At 44.0% G+C, this 17984-nt stretch overlaps 4 protein-coding genes across 9 annotated transcripts in view; 2 read left to right on the forward strand and 2 right to left on the reverse strand.

The window, feature by feature from the left end:
* Positions 1–6495, forward strand: part of LOC108145228 (GTP-binding protein RAD) — a 27447-nt gene extending 20952 nt beyond the window's left edge. The window contains exons 5-10 of one of the 2 annotated variants that reach the window (XM_017270492.2): positions 1394–1711; positions 1767–1855; positions 3897–4077; positions 4180–4313; positions 4464–4568; positions 5281–6495. In XM_017270492.2, coding sequence (XP_017125981.1) covers positions 1394–1711; positions 1767–1855; positions 3897–4077; positions 4180–4313; positions 4464–4568; positions 5281–5427 — 974 coding nt within the window. In that variant the 3' untranslated portion in view covers positions 5428–6495. The remainder of the gene's footprint in view (positions 1–1393; positions 1712–1766; positions 1856–3896; positions 4078–4179; positions 4314–4463; positions 4569–5280) is intronic. The other variant, XM_017270491.2, reaches the window with a different exon arrangement.
* Positions 6482–7337, reverse strand: LOC108145231. The gene is made up of 2 exons (XM_017270494.2): positions 7021–7337; positions 6482–6952 (listed from the first exon to the last, which is right to left on the reverse strand). Exons 1-2 carry the CDS (start codon positions 7033–7035, stop codon positions 6623–6625), a joined length of 345 nt encoding a protein of 114 aa, XP_017125983.1. The 5' UTR covers positions 7036–7337; the 3' UTR covers positions 6482–6622.
* Positions 7338–7984: 647 nt separating this feature from the next.
* Positions 7985–12042, forward strand: LOC108145241 (glucose-6-phosphate exchanger SLC37A2). 4 transcript variants are annotated; one of them, XM_017270508.2, is made up of 8 exons: positions 7985–8086; positions 8709–8903; positions 9680–9831; positions 9890–10458; positions 10553–10588; positions 10713–10923; positions 10989–11137; positions 11198–12042. In XM_017270508.2, the coding sequence occupies exons 2-8, from the start codon at positions 8770–8772 to the stop codon at positions 11567–11569; spliced, it is 1623 nt and encodes a 540-aa protein (XP_017125997.1). In that variant the 5' UTR covers positions 7985–8086; positions 8709–8769; the 3' UTR covers positions 11570–12042. The 4 variants fall into 4 exon arrangements, with proteins under 4 accessions (XP_017125997.1, XP_041563498.1, XP_017125998.1 ...); XM_017270509.2 differs by lacking the exon at positions 7985–8086 and adding an exon at positions 8113–8195; XM_017270507.2 differs by lacking the exon at positions 7985–8086 and adding an exon at positions 8133–8261.
* Positions 12040–17912, reverse strand: LOC108145240 (probable multidrug resistance-associated protein lethal(2)03659). 2 transcript variants are annotated; one of them, XM_041707562.1, is made up of 6 exons: positions 17594–17912; positions 16187–16417; positions 13685–15914; positions 13464–13614; positions 12453–13401; positions 12040–12394 (listed from the first exon to the last, which is right to left on the reverse strand). In XM_041707562.1, the coding sequence occupies exons 1-6, from the start codon at positions 17620–17622 to the stop codon at positions 12091–12093; spliced, it is 3894 nt and encodes a 1297-aa protein (XP_041563496.1). In that variant the 5' UTR covers positions 17623–17912; the 3' UTR covers positions 12040–12090. The 2 variants fall into 2 exon arrangements, with proteins under 2 accessions (XP_041563496.1, XP_017125995.1); XM_017270506.2 differs by having other exon boundaries at positions 17314–17912.
* Positions 17913–17984: the final 72 nt, after the last annotated feature.

Consider the following 17984-nt stretch of genomic DNA (forward strand, 5'->3'; position numbering starts at 1 on the left):
AAAACTACGATGTACATCTTTATACATATATCCATAGAATCGTATATTTTGAGCGACGGCTAAATGCAATAAGGCAGGCCATAAATCTATTTATGACATTTTAAATGTACACAACATACACTTACATAAACTGAACAAATCGGTAAATATGTATATATATTCGAACGGATTGCAGATTGATATATATATATATGCACATCATTCGGCCTGGGGGATTATAAATGACAACGGCCGCAGGTTGTTCAAAGGCTCTTGACTCGGCGTCTTCGTTGGGTAATACCTTTTCGGCCGGGCATTGTCTGTCTTTGGGCAAAGGGGAATGGAATCGGGAATGGGAATGGGAATGGGAATGGGAATGGGAATGGGAATGGGAATGGGAATGGGAATGGAAATGGCAGATGTGCAGACTATATAGGTTTATTCGGCTTTTGTTTGGTCAATCAACTTGCTATGCCCTCGGCAATGTCATTAAATTATGTTTGCGGTCTTGCCGCAGCACGTGCAAATCTTATATACTGTGTTCAAATAATTTATCTAGCCCGTTAGTTCGAAAATCATAAGTTTAAATAGAGAGAAATACACTGAAAATTGTTCCTGTCCTCTAATTGTTTATTTTTTAAGTTAAATTAATTTTTTAATATTATTTCTTTTAAATTATAAAAATATCTTACTAAAACAGCGCGTGCAAATGTTATGTGCTGTGTTCAATGTATTTATTTAGTCTGTAAATGTGAACTAAAAAATCAATAGCTTACATGGAATAAGATACACTGAAAATTGTTCTATTGACAGTTTCGAATTTAAATTAATCATAAAGAACATTGAAAGCTTTTTGGCTTTATCCCAACCGCTTCCTGGAACAACGGAATGGGTTAAAATAACCATTACGCCTTGTCCCACATAAATTTCAATGACTTTTAAATCGCATTGAAATGCATTATTATTGTATAAAGAGCAAATAAAATGGCTCAGCAAAATTTTGCATAAATATTTATTTTATATGCAAATTATAACGTAAATATTGGGCATATATTTAGCGCAAAAAATGCAGGAAACTTTGCTTGAATTTTCGACCGAAAAATGGGATTTTCTAACTTTGGGCAGGAAAACGCAGACAGACAGGTCGGTACGTACATATGGCACATATGCGAGACACAAAAGACAGATTTACTATTGTTGATGTTGCCCTTGCGGCGGGAAGCTGTAATTTCTGCCGGGGCTACGTGGCGTATGAGCAACGAGCCGTTAAGCGGCGACCCACGTTGCACATACGCCCCGTGTGCAGGTTGAATAACAAAAGTCCCACGTATGCAGATGGAATTCAAAAACGAGTGACGTTTTTTCCACCACCAGTTTCTAACAACTCTCTTCCACTTTTTTTTTGTCGTTACAGGTATCATTAATCGAGGGGACTCGTTCCGCCGTCGACGTTCGCGGAGCAACAGCCTGGCGCCATCCAGTCCCATGCACGCGCGCAACGGAGTGGGCGGCTTGGGGGGCGTGGCCGGCGGCGGGAGCAGCCTGGGATTGGGATGTGGCTACAACGGTGGTGGCAGCAGCAGCAACGGATTCGGAAACGCCAATGCCCAGGAGAACCACCAGCCGGTGGAGTTCTATCGCGTGGAAATGCTCGGTTCGGCGGGCGTGGGCAAACAGGCTCTGATTTCGCAGTTCCGCACATCGGACTGCATCAATGCCTACGATGGACCAGGTAAGTTGAGTGCCTTCGCCATGATTCAGCTGAATTTGTAATTCATTTTTTGCAGAATCCGACGAGGCCGAGCAGAATGTCTCCATCATCTTGAATGGCATCGAGTCGGAGCTGAAGTTCCTCACCGGCAATCCGGAGAGAAAGGTAACTCATTTGTCAGGGGACCCAAACACACCCATTTGTGTTTGTAATTGTCGTTAAATATTTCACTATTAGCCAACCTGCAACCACAGAACCGGCTTTGGCCGAGGTCCTGGCTGTCAGCAAGACAAATGAACTTGTCCTGACAGCCGAGATTTACCCGGGGGAACGACGAGTGATTTGCCAACCAAGGGACGAGCATAAATTGCACAAAGTGAATTAATTACAGATGCAAAATGAGTTCGTGAAAAACGAGACGAGAGAGAGAGAGAGAGTTGGTAGAGAACGCTAGTCACCTGACCACCACCAAGGCAACGGAACTCGGGAAAAACTAGGAAAACCGGGAAAACTTTCATAGCAAGCTGGCTGCGAACTGCGGTTAATTATGGCCAAGTGCACGGAATGTTGGAGATGCTGGCGGCTGAAATCATTTAAGGAATTCATTTAAAATCCTGCCAGACGGGAGCCGCCTGCAACCAAAACGATTTGCAATGGTCGGTAAAAAAAAAAACAACTGCGGAAAGTCAAATATAAATACAACAATATGAGCCACTGTGCAATCGAAATGCCAAATTGCTGGACGAATGCCAAATGGCCAACGGGCCGTTTGCCACCGTCTTTTGAGGGTGGCAAACAATACAAATGAACACGATAATGACAATAATAATTATAATCACCGATGACGATTGCTATGATGGAAATGCTGATGGTGATGGTGATGGTGATGACGACATGGACGCGAACGAGCACAAACAAAAGGAAACGGTAACAATTTATCCATTTCGGGGATGTGACACAAAAATCAAGCGAATTAAGGCGGTCGTGCATGGTGCCGAAAAGTTGTGCAAAAGCAAATAATAAATTGCTTAAGGTTTGACCTTAAGCCACCGCCAATCCCGAGCACCTTGGAGCCAAGTGCCCAGTGCCAAGTGCCAAATTTACAAATGTCGGATGTGCCCGGCGTGGCTTTATGAGGCACGGAATCGGAAGCCAACACCCCGGGCGGGAACAGAAACCCTGAACCTGCCGACGTCACCGCCGACAAAGTGTATTTGCCCAAGGATTGGACAGCTGAAATACCTCAAGAAACCTAATGGAAAATGTCTTTCAGCTACAAAGCCTTCTTCTGCTTTTCACTTTCGCCAATTTTTTATTTGTTTGTGAAGTTAGCATTTGGATTGTTTGCGGCTATCAACTCGCACAGGTTATCGGAAAGCTTATTTAACTTAAAAAAATAAAACTAAAATCGCAAAAATACTCGAATAACAAATAAGCATTTGAAATAAGCTTTTGGTGAGCAAATATTTTTTGGATTAAACGTAACAACTAGCCGATCTACATATAAAACCATGTTCGTAATAGTTGTTTCATTGCTAGCTTTGATTGCACACAAACTTTGTTCATAAAATATCATTTGGGAAAAGCATCAATTGCATTTTGATTTTATGAAGCCAATTTCATATGGTTTTACATATAATCCGAAGTCTAGCAATAACTTGATTTAGTTAACAAGTCAAAAAAATATTAAAAAACAAGTGAAACCAAAATGTATACACCTTGAAATGCTAATTAAGAATGAACGCATTCTCACCTTTAAAGAGAAAATACCTGAAGTGAAATTCGAAGGACCTGTTCGCCGATAGAGCCGTCCCGCTGACCTGTTAATGTATGGGTCAGATAAATGAACATCATTAAAAGTCTGAGCAAGTCGGAAAGTTGTTGCCTTCGTTCGCCACGTTATTGCGATGCCAAGTGGCCATAATTTTAGTTTTTACGAGCATAAAATGCAAAAGTACCGGGTGGTAACAAAAGGAAGCCGGAAAGGCGGAAAAGTGGGTTGCATTGGATGGTTGGTTGGATGCTTGAATTTTCGCTCAACGCCTGCACTTGACGGTTCGCAGTTAACAACTTTTAATTTCGCCTCGGTCGGGCTGCAATAAAATACGGCATTAAATACTTTCGTCAGTCACGAAAGTCAGATTGCAGAATGTTGTAAACTTGTTGAGTTTCGTGTTTTTCAACTGGGGCCTTTGTTTGGTTGCAGGACGACCTGGAGCAGGCGGATGCCTTTCTGGTGGTCTACTCCTGCATTGACAAGGAGTCCTTCACGCGGGCCAAGCAGATACTATCGCGGTTGCAGGACATGGACCTACTGCGCCACCGGCCCACCATCCTGGTGGCCAACAAAATTGATTTGGCCCGCTCACGCGCCGTTTCCGCGCAGGGTGAGTATTGCAATTAGCCGCCGCCAACTGGCTGCATTCATTTACATCGTCAATTAAGTGGCGTGACCTGACCGAATCCACTCCATTCTGCTCCCTCCCCAGATGGCAAATGTGTGGCCTGCACGTTCGGAGCCAAGTTTATCGAGGTCTCCGTGGGCATCAATCACAACTGCGACGAGCTCCTGGCGGGCACGCTCACCCAGATTCGGCTGAAGAAGGACCAAAATCAGCTGCAGGTAAGCCAAATGTCCTTAGAAACCCATTTAGGTCTAGATCTAGCTCTCGATAGCTCTAGTTGCCGTAACAGTTAGCTGACTAGCTGGTTGTCCTCCCATCTATCTCTGTTTTTGGTGTTTTGTAATCAATGTCCATCGATCGATTCGCAGCTTAATCCGAAAAAATCAAAAGATAAAAGCAAAATTAGAGAAAACACAAACGTAGAGACTGTAGAAACTGATAGTTGTCTGACTGATCTAAAAGCCAGCGAAGGGGTAAGTAAAGCTGAACGTACCCCCGACCAAAAACCCACTTCAAACTTTAAACTACCTCCCATGCGGACAGAACTTAATCGATGTTTGATATGTTTTTCCAAACCCCTACCCGACTCCAAGTAAAGCATGTCTAAGTTATAGGTGATTTTAAAGTTTAAATCCCTTCTTTAGGTGTCTAAAAGTATGCAAAGATATATTTTACACGCTTATGTATGCTAAACGTCGAAATACAAAAATATACTGCCTACTTTTAGGCACTTTGAATGTAAAAAACCCTATTATCGAGGCTGTAACTTCCTGTTTATGTGTGTCTGGACTGTATACATAATATATAAGGCTCCCATCCCGTTCCCAGATCTCTTGCCAAGCCAACTTAGCGAACAAGGAATATGTGTCAAGTGTCCAAAAGTACAGAAACTATTCCGAGTATACTGCCAAAAGTGTTTTGTTTGTTTGTTGTTTATTATCCTGTGCCCACTCCCAGAATCCGCACAAAGGACATGAAAAATGCAATTTCAATTGGCGCCCGAAATAAAAAAAAACTGTATTGCAGGGCCATAAACATCCACTTGAATATAGAGCCAAATGTAAATAAACCGAAGTCTGGCTTCCCTCTCCCCCCTTTAATGCATTTTGCCCACGAACTTAAGCCGTTTTCAGTGAAAAGAGTAAATTTGATTTATCTGATATATTATATATGACTGAGTTTCAGGGTCCGAGGGATGCCAATTCGCCGGCGCACTGGTACAAAAGCCGCAGCGTGATGCTGGCCAGCATGAAGGCCCGCCAGATGCTCACCTGGATCCTGGGCAAGGAGGACTCCAAGTTCAAGCACTGCGAGAATCTGCAGGTGCTCTAAAGGAACACGGAACGAACAAAACAACCAAATTGTCTATATACTTACGTAGGGGTTAAGTGTGTCGATATGTGAATATATATGTGTATAACCGGCAGGCAGAAAGCTTTATCTCTAAGTGCTACCAGATGGGCTCATCTAATATGTAAACAGGTTTCGACGGTTCGAAGCTCTCCAATTCCCCTGTAAACAGACATTTGCAAACTTACATACATGTACGGGCAACCAGCTATTTGTAATGTCTAACTTAAGCCTGATAATCAAAAATTAAATCAAATTTAATGTAAAACATAGGGACATAATAACGCTAGCAGCGACTATGTGTACGAGCAACTTAATGGAACCAAGCGATAGGAGCAAAACCAAAACCAACTAACTTAACTAAACTAAACTAAACTAAACTAAACTAAACTAAACCAAACAGAGAACAACACTACTTATGTACTTAACTAGCAACTCTAGTAACTTGTCTAAGTCAAGAGTAAGTAGAGTGAATATTTTTCATAAGCTGGCTAGCAGCTTTACTATTTACAAGCAGAGAAGGTGGGCAGAATGTTCCCATCAAACAGAATATATGTAATCCATGGCAAACGATTTTCGTATAAGATTTATATTGTATATGTGTGTACTTGTATTGGGTTGCAACAATTTGTTATTTTAATTTCCTGCAGCTTAGGGGAGTCTTACAGGGTTTAAACGAGAGTTAGTTAGCTGCCTAGTCAGAAACAAAAAATATAGTGCAACCCTCGATGAGTGTCCATCATATTATAAATAATATATTGTAGAATTAGAAATCAATATTCTTTGTGTCTTCCTTAGTCAAAAATGCGTGTGTGTATGTGTGTCGGTGTGTTTATATTAGGGATCCTTCCAAAATAGTGCAATGCAAGGAATTCACGTGTCATCCACAAAGCCTTCATGTAAATGTGCTCAATGTGGAAGCATGAAAAAAGAAAATGAGAACTATATAGATTGGTGTGTACATATGCTTAATCACGTGTGGATATTTGCAAAGCGCATAGGTTATACAACAGTAAATTAATAAAATATTTAAATGTTTAACAATTTAAATTAGTTTTCTTTTATTTCTTAAGAAGCTAGGTTTGTATAAAAAAATATCAATGGCATGTGATCAGTTTTTGTGAAATGTGGCGAGGTGGGTAAGCTTAAGTCTATTTTATCAATTATTTTTCAGCAGTTAGCCAAATTGCTGCTGGGAGTTGGGATTCTTCACCTTCACCACCTGCGATCGATATCGGAACAGAGGTCGGAATACATTGATCTCTGCCAGCTCCATGTCATCGGCTGCCTCCTCATAGGCCAACTCCTCCAGGGCTCTCCTCAGTCTGCTTAAAGTTCGTTCATATCTGTATAAGTTTTCGAGGGTTTCACTGGATGTTAGGGCTTGATTTTCTGCATCTGTGGCAGATCTCAGTCTTTGGATCTGTTCTGCTGAAGAAATTCGCTCCTGAGGATAACCAAATACTTGCGCAAAAAACGCCAAGCAGGCGATCAGTTGAAAGATGATCTATTTTGTAAAAAAATAAATATTTCTATTAGATGAATTACACTTTTCAAGTTATTAATTTTAATTACCTGTTGAAAGTTCATTTTTGTTATCAAAAGTGAACTTGGTTTTAGCTGGACTGCAAGTTGTCAATTGTGGCTTCACTTGGCTGGTTCCCGCAATTTATACAATGGGCAAAATGTTTTTGCTCGCCGTGATTAGCACCTCCAATTGTTCTTGTTTCTCGCCTTGATTTTCACACTGCAGGCGGAGGAAATTAGCGTATGGGTGCTGAAAAGCAGAGCATTTTCCGCTCTCAGTCGAATCTGATTGAAAAGCCAGGTCATGTGCACATGGGCGGTTGAGTTGTGTTTTCCTGAGCTGCTGGTCTGTTGTCAACAGGCTGAAACTAAAAAGTATGACTAACTCTTATTTGTTCATTCGGTCGCGTGTCGAAAGAAATAATTAGCCAGTGATCTCAGGAATTGTAGTTCCTGCGATTAAGTGTCAACGTCTAATTGTATGTGTAAATCTAAAGGCAAGTGATGAATCTCAAATATTACCTAAATATATGGCGTATCAAAAAAGTAAATGCTATCACATTATTGCTCTTATAAAACAGGAAATTAATTTTGTTGTTGGTAAACGTATATACGTCGGGAATTGTATCCTTTTTATTCAAATTTTATGAAGAAGAATAAACAATTATGAAACAATTTCACAAATCTATGCCATTAGTTTTAAATAGCTTACTTTAGTTAACCAAATTTGACCGAGATAAGATTTTAACTCACACTGCATAATATTATTAATAAATTAACTTGGAAATGTTTTATGTTTCTTGCGAAATTTTATAGGAATTGAAAACGCAAATCTTTTAATAATCCCAAAATTGCATTTTTTTATGTTATGAGAAAAACGTTTTCCTTCAAATTGTTCCCGAACAACAAGTGCAATAGTTTTTAAAATAAAAGAAAACTGTAAAAATAAAACGGAAATCTGGTATTTAAAAATATTAGTATGTATCATGCAGCGAAGGTCACACTGGCAGCTGCTATCGATAGTCGCAAAAAGCAATCGATGTTTCTCCATCTCTATTTTGTTATTTTTCGGACGGAGTAATGTTTACTGCAGCTGTTTAGTGTGTGTTTAACGGTAATAATACAAGTTAACTGCTGCTTTTCAATGTCGCATTATTGAATCAACAGCTTTGTGTTAGTTTTCGCCCGATTTCCCGTTCTTTGAGGGCGACCACAAACAAAAGGTTAAATATCCGGCACTAGTCGACGCTGGAACACTCTGTAAATTCATAAGGACAAGTGATTGAAAAGTAAATAAACACAGTTGGATATATTCTGTATCAGTAGTAGTTTGTGATCCGTTATCAAAAAGTGGAACTGTCGGCATTCTTTGAGATAAATAAGTTGCGATCCCTTATCTTAACCTTAGAGTGAAAACAAACGCTATCAAAGTTGGAAAATTTTCGCCAACGCAGCAGAATAGAAGTGAAGCGAGCGGAAACGCATTTCAATTTACGACTGCGATACGGAGCGTCATTGTTTGAGCGAAACGAATTCGACGACGCAAACAAGAAAACTACGGATACATATAGTGATAAGTTCGGATATTGTATCCGCACACACTCGATTCGATTCGATTCCACGGCCCTGCCAGAAACCGCGACCCACTCCACTCTACCTGCATTTCGAACAATGTATCTCGAACTGAGTCACCAGAACCAAATCACTCACCTACCTGTTGATCGCTGTGCTTTCAGGTAGCTGACTTCTTCGCAACCGGAACGGGAACGCAGCCACCTGGACGAGCACCACTTGTCGATGAGAGCTCCACTGGGACTGGCCAGAACGCGAAAGATGAGCAACAACTACAACGACGTGCCCTTCGGCATCCGGGCGGTGCAGCGGCTGTCGCGCCACTGCTGCACCCGCTTCCACGCCCGCAGAGATCTGCTGTGAGTATACCTCCTGAATACATCCCCTACATTAAAGTACCATTAGCATCCCCTATTGATAATCTCTATATTAATGTATGTTTCTTAATAGTTATAAGTTTAAAAATATGAATTGAATTTTTTAATTTATTTTTATTTAATAAAATATACTGCATAGAATATTATATCTGCCCAGGAGATAAACTATTTTATAGGTCATCACATCTTTTGGGTCAATATTGATGTAACACTTATGTTAAAAGCATGATAAGTATATCAATATTTATAATTTTAGGTTAATAAATCATTTAACTTTTAAATTTTTCAAACAGATTAAGTGCCCATCTTAATTATTATTATGTGTATTGAATGTAAAATCTGATTTAAGCTTAAAATAAAGCGAATTGGTTAATGCTGCTTATAGCAACGAAAATGATTTAGGTCTGATTCACACGAAACACAAAAAAAAGATATATTATCAAATTTGTGGTCGCTTTCTTATGTTAACTAATATTCCAAATTTTCCCTTTTCTCATAAACCGATCGAGTCTGACACACGCTAGTACGTTCAACAGTCATTTCTTTAGTGTAGTTAACCGCGTCCCTTAGCAATATTTTGTTCCAATTATTAACTATTCAGGATATCTATAACTATATTGTGTAACAACTTGTTTTTTGGGCTCTGTTTTAAATGCTCTTATAATACATTTAATGTTATAAATTTGTTTACCGTGTTAGTTCCTTAAAGTGGGTTTTTAAAGATTTACACTAACTTATGCTCTCTGATTCTCTTGCAGCTACAAGATGTCTGTGTTTGTGCTAACTTTCCTGGCTTACGCCTGCTACCACATGTGCCGCAAACCCATCTCCGTGGTAAAGTCCGTGCTCCAAGGAAATTGTTCCACTTCCCTGGCGGCATCGAGTCACGAATGTGGCTATGCGCCCTTTGGTAAGTTTATCCTTCAGCTTTAGTGAAGCCTTTTAAACCAAGTGTACCTGTTTCACAGATGTTCCCGATGCCACCACACTCTTTGGCATGCTGGACTCGGCCTTCCTTTTTTCCTATGCCATTGCCATGTTCGCTTCTGGTTTTGTGGCGGAGCGCGTTTCCCTGCGCTACTTTCTATCCATGGGCATGATCCTCACCGGAGTGTTCACCTATATGTTTGGCATTGCCCGCACCTCCAACATCCACAGTTTGTGGTACTTTGTGCTCGTGCAGATACTGGCTGGCATCTTCCAGACGACCGGATGGCCAGGCGTCGTGACGCTCGTGGGTCGCTGGTTCGGAAAGTCCAAGCGCGGCCTGATCTTTGGCATCTGGAACAGTCATACGTCCATCGGAAATATTCTGGGCACGCTGATAGCGGCGCACTATGTGGAAAGCGATTGGGCGCTGTCGTTTGTGGTGCCCGGCATCATCATTGGAGCCGTGGGCTTTTTGCTCTTCCTTTTCCTTGTGGACCAGCCGGAGATAGTGGGATGTTATCCAGAAACGGGTCAGCAGGAGCGTCGTATGGCCAACGAGTCGGATGAGGAGCAGGACGACGAGGAGCAGGTGCGCCACAACGATGCCGTAAGTATCAGTTGCAATTCTTGATTGATGTTCCGCATGCAGCGTATTATGTTGCAACTATATAATTTCTAAAACGTACATTGCTCGGCCGTAGTGTGTGGTCAGTTTGGGGTACGACTCTTCCGAAACCGTAAGTGCATGACAGTCTGTTTGCTTTTCACGGTGTGTTGGCCACTCCGCTTGTGTACATTTCGCGCTTTTGCCCAGTCCCCAATTTGCAACAAAAGACTTATTTTAATTTCACTATTTTGTAGGAAATCAACTATAGATCGGCGCCCACCGAGCGTACTCCAATCCTCACGCGTTCCCAGCCACCGCCACAGCCCAGGCGTCGCGGACGCCCCATCAGCCTGATCGATGCTTTGTACATACCCGGAGTGGTGGAGTTCTCCCTCTGTTTGTTCTTCACCAAACTGGTCAGCTACACCTTTATGTACTGGCTGCCCCTCTACATTCAGAAATCTAGTTAGTATACACAAATACTTAATTAGATGTGAATAGATTTCAATAACTAATATCTTCTTATGCAGGCACATTGGGCCCGGAGCTGTCCGCTGATCTGTCCACACTTTTCGATGTGGGTGGCATTTTGGGAGCCATAGCTGCGGGCTATCTATCGGATGTGAGCGGAATGTCGGCCACCGTCTGTACAGGCATGTTGTTCATTGCCTCGCCCATTGTAAGTACCCTAAATGTAGCACACAATCATTGCAAATATTACAAATATTATTTCGTTCAGCTGCTGATGTATCAACAATATGGTGCCTTGTCAATGACCATCAGCATAGTGCTTCTGATTGTGGTCGGCATCTTTGTGAACGGTCCTTATGCTCTGATAACAACGTCGGTGAGTGCAGAGCTGGGTCAGCACAGTTCCCTGGAGGGCAATGCCAATGCATTGTCCACCGTGACGGCCATTATCGATGGCACTGGGTCGATTGGAGCGGCAGTGGGTCCACTGCTGGCCGGACTCATCTCCACTGCCGGATGGCAGTATGTCTTCCACATGCTCATCGCAGCCGACATCATTGCAATGGTGCTGCTGGGGCGACTGGTCTTCAAGGAGTTTGCCGCACTGCGTCGGTCATCGCATCGGATTCGGATCGAATAGCAGGAGGAAGCGGCTATTGTCGCCGAGTCGGATGTGGTTTGACCGTATTATATATATATTCTTTGTGTTTTAGCGTTCTGTGTACATAGCATAGCACTTGTATAGCATATACATATAAAGAGCGTTATGTTTCCGTTCGAGAGCATATCAGAGAGTCATTCTGATCCTAGTTTTATCCCATACATGTCAATACCTAATGTTATTTTAAATGGAACGTTTACCATCATCCTAGGCTATCCATCAAGTTTACAGTTTTGATATATTACCTACATACATACATACATATATATATACATATATTTTGTAATCCTGTGTGTGTGCGCGCGCGTGTGTGTCAGAGTCTCCTCGTTTTAAGTGCCGAACTATCATTAGTACTAGCATAATTCTACTGCTATGTAAATACACTTTATCGTACACTTTTCGTACCAATAAAACCGAATTTGACTGTCCTTCGCGGCAGTACAACTTCTAAAGGCCGCAGCTTGTCGGATTAGATCCTATTTCCAGGCGACGATTGCTGCTCAATCTTCCAGTTGTTCCTCTGCTATTGTAAGGGAATCCCTCTGGTTGCGACGCCTGTAACTCTCTGCTGCAATCTTCTTGAGAAACTTCACTGTGGCGGCATCATTTTGATTGACCAGCTTGAGTAGAGCTCCATCCTTGCGTTGCAGCAGCTTGTGCGGTGCTCCAAATTCCACAATCCTGCCGGCATCCATCACCAGCACACTGTCGTTATCCATCACAGTATGCAATCTGTGTGCGATTGTGAGAACCGTGCACTCAGCGAACTTCGTGTGAATGGTTTCCTGGATCAGGATGTCGGTTCTGGAAGGTAAGTGCGTAATAAGAAACATTTATCTAAACCACTTGTTTAAAGACTTACTCAGTATCCACATTTGCAGTTGCTTCATCCATGACAAGAACTCGATTCTGCCGCAGTACAGCTCTGGCCAGGCACACCAGTTGCCTCTGACCCATGCTGAAGTTGGAGCCACCGTCCTTCAGGTGACAAGAGAGACCTCCCTCCAGAGAGGCCACATGTTTCTTCAGTTTCACATCCTCCAGAGCGCTCCACAGCGACTCATCGCTCTTCTCGCCGAAGGGATCCAGATTGAAGCGCAGGGTTCCAGAAAACAGTACTGGATCCTGGGGTATTATTGAGATTCGACTGCGCAGATCGTGGAGACCCAATTGGCCAATATCGAGACCATCGATCTCAATGGTTCCCTCGTTGAGTCCCAGTCGAAACAGCGCCTGAATAATGGACGACTTGCCCGCACCCGTGCGACCAACAATGCCAATTTTCTCCATGGGCTGCGACTCAAAGTTCAGACCCTTTAGGATGTCCTCATCTCCCGGGGCATATCGCATGCGGAGATCTCGCAACCGGAGGTGACCGGCCTTTGGCCATTCAGAGGGAAGATTCACACCATTCGGACTCTCCAGCGGTGGCTCCGATGGAGTCTGCGCGTACTCCAGCACTCGTTCCACACTGGTCATGTTGTTCTCCATTTCGGCAGTCTGCCGCATTCCCCACTGACACATGATCACCAAGGTCATGGATTGTGTGATGGCCAAGCCCACGTCGCCGCTGTAGAAGCTCTGATTGATAACCAGGAAACTGAAGGTAACGGCCAGAATGTACACCACACAAATCAGGTCTGTCCAGAAGGAAAACGCCCGATTGGCGCTAACGTAGAGGAACAGAGCGGAGGAGTTTGTGTTCTGGTGGCCATGGAAGGTCTGCTCCAGCTGCGGCATGGCCTCCATGGATCTAATGGTGGAGTGGCCATGGAAGGTTTGGTTTGTGTGCGAGTAAATTGGACTGCGGGCTGTTCACAAAGTAGTGTTTCAGCATAAGTAAAGTGCATTGCTAGAGACGATTTATACCCACTTAAGCTCTCAATCCTCTTCAGACTCCGACTGGCTCCTATATAAAGGGCACGGCACAGGTACAGGAGCAGCACCATGATGGCCGCTGGGATCAGAAGCCAATAATTGGCAATAGCCACAATGACCAGCACAGCCACCACATCCACCAGAAACTATCAGAGATCATTCGAAGGAGAAGCTTTTGTAAAGAACATTACAAAGAACATTTTTATGAAAACAAACCTGAAGAGAATCCATCATGGCCTGCGGCAGGTTCACATCCACGTTCTGGATGTCACTGGAGAAACGGTTGAGCACTCTTCCCGAGGGATTCGCATTGAAGAAGTACATCCAGGCTCGGATTACACCATGGTAAAGCTGGTCGTGCAGCGTCAACGAGATGCGCAGGCACATGAAAAAGAAGCCAAAGGTGCGCAGCAGGAACAGAGCCAGTGTGAGCAAAAGGAGCACCGTGTACCAGGTGACCATCTTGGTGCGGGTGGCCTCGTAGTCATCCGCCGAATCGTAGCCGCGGTCCTCCTCCCAGGTGGCCCACCGCGAGATGAAGATGTCCATGAGTGCCTGGCATCCGCGGGCAAGGACAAACATGGAGAGCACCAGGCAGACCAAGAACGGGGTACCCAGAGCTCGGAAGTAAGCCTTGTAGGTATCATAGCTCACAGCTCCCTGAAGTTGCTGCTCTTGGTGGCCATGCTCCTCTGGATCAGCGTTTGGATGCTCCACCTCGCCCTTGCTGAGCTTGGATGTCCTGTCCACCTGGCTGAGCACTCGCTTCACCTGCTGCTTGTCCGCCTCAATGCCCTCCAGATCCAGAGCAGCATGACGGGTGATCACATCCTTCAGTTGCTCATAGCTACCCTGCTGGGTGAGTTCTCCTCCTTCGAGGAGCAGCAGATGATCCACCGTCTTGAGCAGCTGGACATGGTGGGTGACCAGAATGCGCATTTTGCCGGCCAACAGGCGATGGAAGCACTTGTCCATCAGCAGTTTGCCCACTTGGGCATCGACGGCGGCCAAGGGATCGTCGAATAGGTATATGTCCGCCTGGCGGTACACAGCTCTGGCCAGAGCAATCCTGGCCTTTTGGCCACCACTCAGACTGATTCCTCGCTCGCCCACAACGGTGGCATCGCCCCGAGGCAGCAGTTCCAGATCTCTGTCCAACTGGCAGGCATGGACCACTGCCCGATATCGCTGCTCCTCGTACTGCTCCACAAACAGGATATTCTCCCTGATGCTGCCCTGAAAAACCCACGGTTGCTGGGCGGCATAGCTAATCCTGCCATGGATCTCCACACGTCCCCGCATCAGCTCAATCTCGCCGAGAATGGCATGGAGTAGGGTGCTCTTGCCAGAGCCCACGTTACCCACAATGCCCACAAATTGTTGGGCATTGATGTGGAAGGAGATGCCCTCGATGTGTGGCTTCCTGGGATGCTTCATGCTCGTCTTGTCCCAACTGGCGCTCACCTTCCGGAAACTCAGGCACTTCGACTCGCTCTTCACGCAATGCAGACGGCCACTCTGCGCCGGTTTCGGTTTCTCCGCATCCAACTCCAGTCCGGGGTTGTCCCGGCAGCAGGACTCCTCTTCGGGCTTCTCCGCCTGCAGGAGGAACTCCACCACACGACGGGCACTGACCAAAGTCTGGGCCCAAGTGGTTATGGCCATGGGCCAGTAGTGCAGCAGGGAATCGTTTAGTAGGCCATAGTAGGAGGACAGGATAAACACCTTTTTGGCGGTCACAAGGTCGCCCACATAGACATAGGCTATGAGGCTGAGGAAGAGCGATATCTTGGAGATCATGTTGGTGCACTGCAAGGCGGCGTAGATGCTCATGGATCCCCGGATGGCCTTCACCTCCGACTGCCGCACTTCGGCGATCAGTCGTCCGAAGGACTTCTCCCACGCATACATCTTGATCACCTGAATGGCGCTGATGATCTCATTCATCAGTTTGACCCGCTCATCCCGGTGCTTTGCGGATTGGGATCCGAAGTGCGCAGCACCTTTGGCCGCCCAAGCCTGGAGTGGTATCAACATCACGATGAAGGCGATCCCAATCAGAGATGTCCAGCCCACCTGGCGGTACATCAGGTAGCCAAAGATGCAGGCCTCCACAGGTCCCTTCCACAAGTCGTGAAAGAAGTAGAACGTCAAATCGAACTGGGACAGATCAATGGACATCACCGAAATGGCCAAGGCTCCGAGTCCTTCGCCACTGCTCGCCGAGGCCCGAAGACATTTCCGGTAGACCAGGCCGGCACAGGCTAGCCTCACCCTCGTTCCCACCGCAAACACATGGAACATGAAGGGATGGAACACCAAGGAGGTGACCAGGGAGCACAAGACAATGCCCATGGCATACAGGTAGGCACTCTCCTTGCTCACTGTCGTCTGTCCATATGCAAAATACGATATCAGTCCACCGAGCAGCAACGGCTGAAAGGAGCTGCGATAAAAACCGAACTCATCATCATCAATCAGATGTGTATATTCAGGAAAATCTTGTTATGTATATCAAAGTGATTCATTCTTTTGAAAACAACGGAAACATATTTTTAGTATTCCAAAAGTGATAAGATAAGATCAGGTGCGAAAATACATCATGTATATTGAGCTCATGATTCATTAGTTTAAAGTTAAGGTTTTTCAAATATAAAGATCCTTAACTGTTATTATTAATTAAAACCCTTTGGTCAATTAAAACCCTCTATTACTTACTGGATAGCCATTTCCAACAAAGAGTATAAAACACAAACGGGAACAAACTGCCAGCCGTAAACTCGGAAGATCAGACGCATCAGACTGGGGTTCTTGCTCCGGGACTCCTTCTCCCAGTGGGGCTGAAGATTCCTGGTCAGGGATTCACTGTCGAATCCTGGCAGGTGCTCGTACAACTTACTGGCATCCAACTCCTCACGTCGGCCCTTGCGGAAAACACTGTGCATCCATCTAAGGAAGAAAAATTGATAAGTAATTTAGTATCTTATCAATATATCCCCACCATGGGTGTCTATAGTATGACAGACACTGATCCCAAGCATTACTACGTGACTCCCGATGGTCATTCGAAATTGCGAAATAAAATAGTTCAAGATACTGAATCTTGTTAGAGTTGACCAGAAAATATATGTAACGTATGATATTATTTCAGTCAGAAGTAAACGCAATACCATATAGTACCATACCATAGAAAGCATAGATATACTTGTTTAGGAGCATCACTCCTACACGATTTGGTTTGTATGTCATTGTTTTCTTCGTTCTATAAAAACGGGGAAGATTGGACGACTATGTCTTTTGCCTCGCACTTAAAGAACCGGAAAAATAATGGACAAAAATTATAACTTTATTGTGTTTAAGGATATATTCACATACTCCAAAAAAAAGGAACACAATTAAGAAACGCGGTTAAAATTTTATAAAAATCGGACGGATTCAATTTAAGTTTGGATTATTTTTTTTAAGTAAACTCATATCTCGTATCTTCCTTGTATACAGAAATGCTTCCATTTGAAATAGAAAAAGAAAAAAGGGTTTGGCAGTAACAATGTTTGTTTTTAATATTTTTTACAATGGAATACATTAAATAGATCACGACGGAATCCATTAGATGAGATATTCCATATTCCGTGGCAGACTCCTGGGCACTTTATAAATCTGAGTAATTCGGGTTATATGGCTCTCGATATGGTTTATAGGCACTCCCGAGCACCAATTATCACTATGACCTTATCGCGTGTCGTAAACTATTCACTGATTGACCATGGTCATGGATTCACTAGCCGTGATCCGTTTTTCGCAAAAGAATTTCACTTTTCACCCATAAGAAATAAAAGACGTCTTACAGGAACAGCCACTTGGAGATAAAATTGGCCTTTATAAACGGATTAGGCTCGCGTTTAAGATTCGTCTGCTTGGAAGCATCCATGTCGCGTCGCTCGACGGATTCAAAATGAGCCAAAACGGCTGGGTAAAGGCGCTTTTAATGATTTCAACGCTCCCAGGCGAAGTGGTGACGTCGGTTGATTGTTTGTCCGGAGAACCACCATCTTCTACGCTTTTGCACTTGGCCCAACGGACTGGCTGTCCGGCGATAAAGTGGTCACACAACAACACCATTCTTACCTGTTTCTAGCTTTTTGATAGTGATACATAGTGATAAAGACTTAGGCACAATCAATAGCGCAAGTAGTATGCAATTCAAATGGCGGCCATTGCTGCAATTCGCGCACTAAAATTAGATCGTTGAACCTGAGAACGGCCATATATCTTGACCGAATTCTGGGGATATGCGAGAGTTTAGCGCCTTTGTCTTGGACCATAAGATGATAGCCCATCTAGATAGCCCGAGGTTTTTCGTATCCGAAGTTGGCTTTTTATGAGGCAGCGCAAATTGAGTTAAGATACCCAGCGCGTTCTCCAGAAGCTTATCTAATCCAGCCCACTTATTATGCTATTATATTTGGGACAGGAGAGACATGAGAAACTATGTTTGTCCGGGTTGTCCAAGTTCAAT

Source organism: Drosophila elegans, unplaced genomic scaffold, assembly GCF_018152505.1.
Source record: "Drosophila elegans isolate 14027-0461.03 unplaced genomic scaffold, ASM1815250v1 contig_183, whole genome shotgun sequence".
In the NCBI taxonomy this organism is placed as follows: Eukaryota; Metazoa; Arthropoda; class Insecta; order Diptera; family Drosophilidae; genus Drosophila; species Drosophila elegans.

Coding starts and splice junctions, on each gene's coding strand:
- LOC108145240 (XM_017270506.2), bottom strand. CDS start 17,396: ATGGATGCTTCCAAGCAGACGAATCTTAAACGCGAGCCTAATCCGTTT. Junction 16,418..17,313: donor ATCTCCAAGTGGCTGTTCCT/GTAAGACGTCTT, acceptor TTTCTTCCTTAG/ATGGATGCACAGTGTTTTCC. Junction 13,402..13,463: donor GAAGAGGATTGAGAGCTTAA/GTGGGTATAAAT, acceptor CTTTGTGAACAG/CCCGCAGTCCAATTTACTCG.
- LOC108145241 (XM_017270508.2), top strand. CDS start 8,770: ATGAGAGCTCCACTGGGACTGGCCAGAACGCGAAAGATGAGCAACAAC. Junction 10,924..10,988: donor CCTCTACATTCAGAAATCTA/GTTAGTATACAC, acceptor CTTCTTATGCAG/GCACATTGGGCCCGGAGCTG. Junction 11,138..11,197: donor TGTTCATTGCCTCGCCCATT/GTAAGTACCCTA, acceptor TATTTCGTTCAG/CTGCTGATGTATCAACAATA.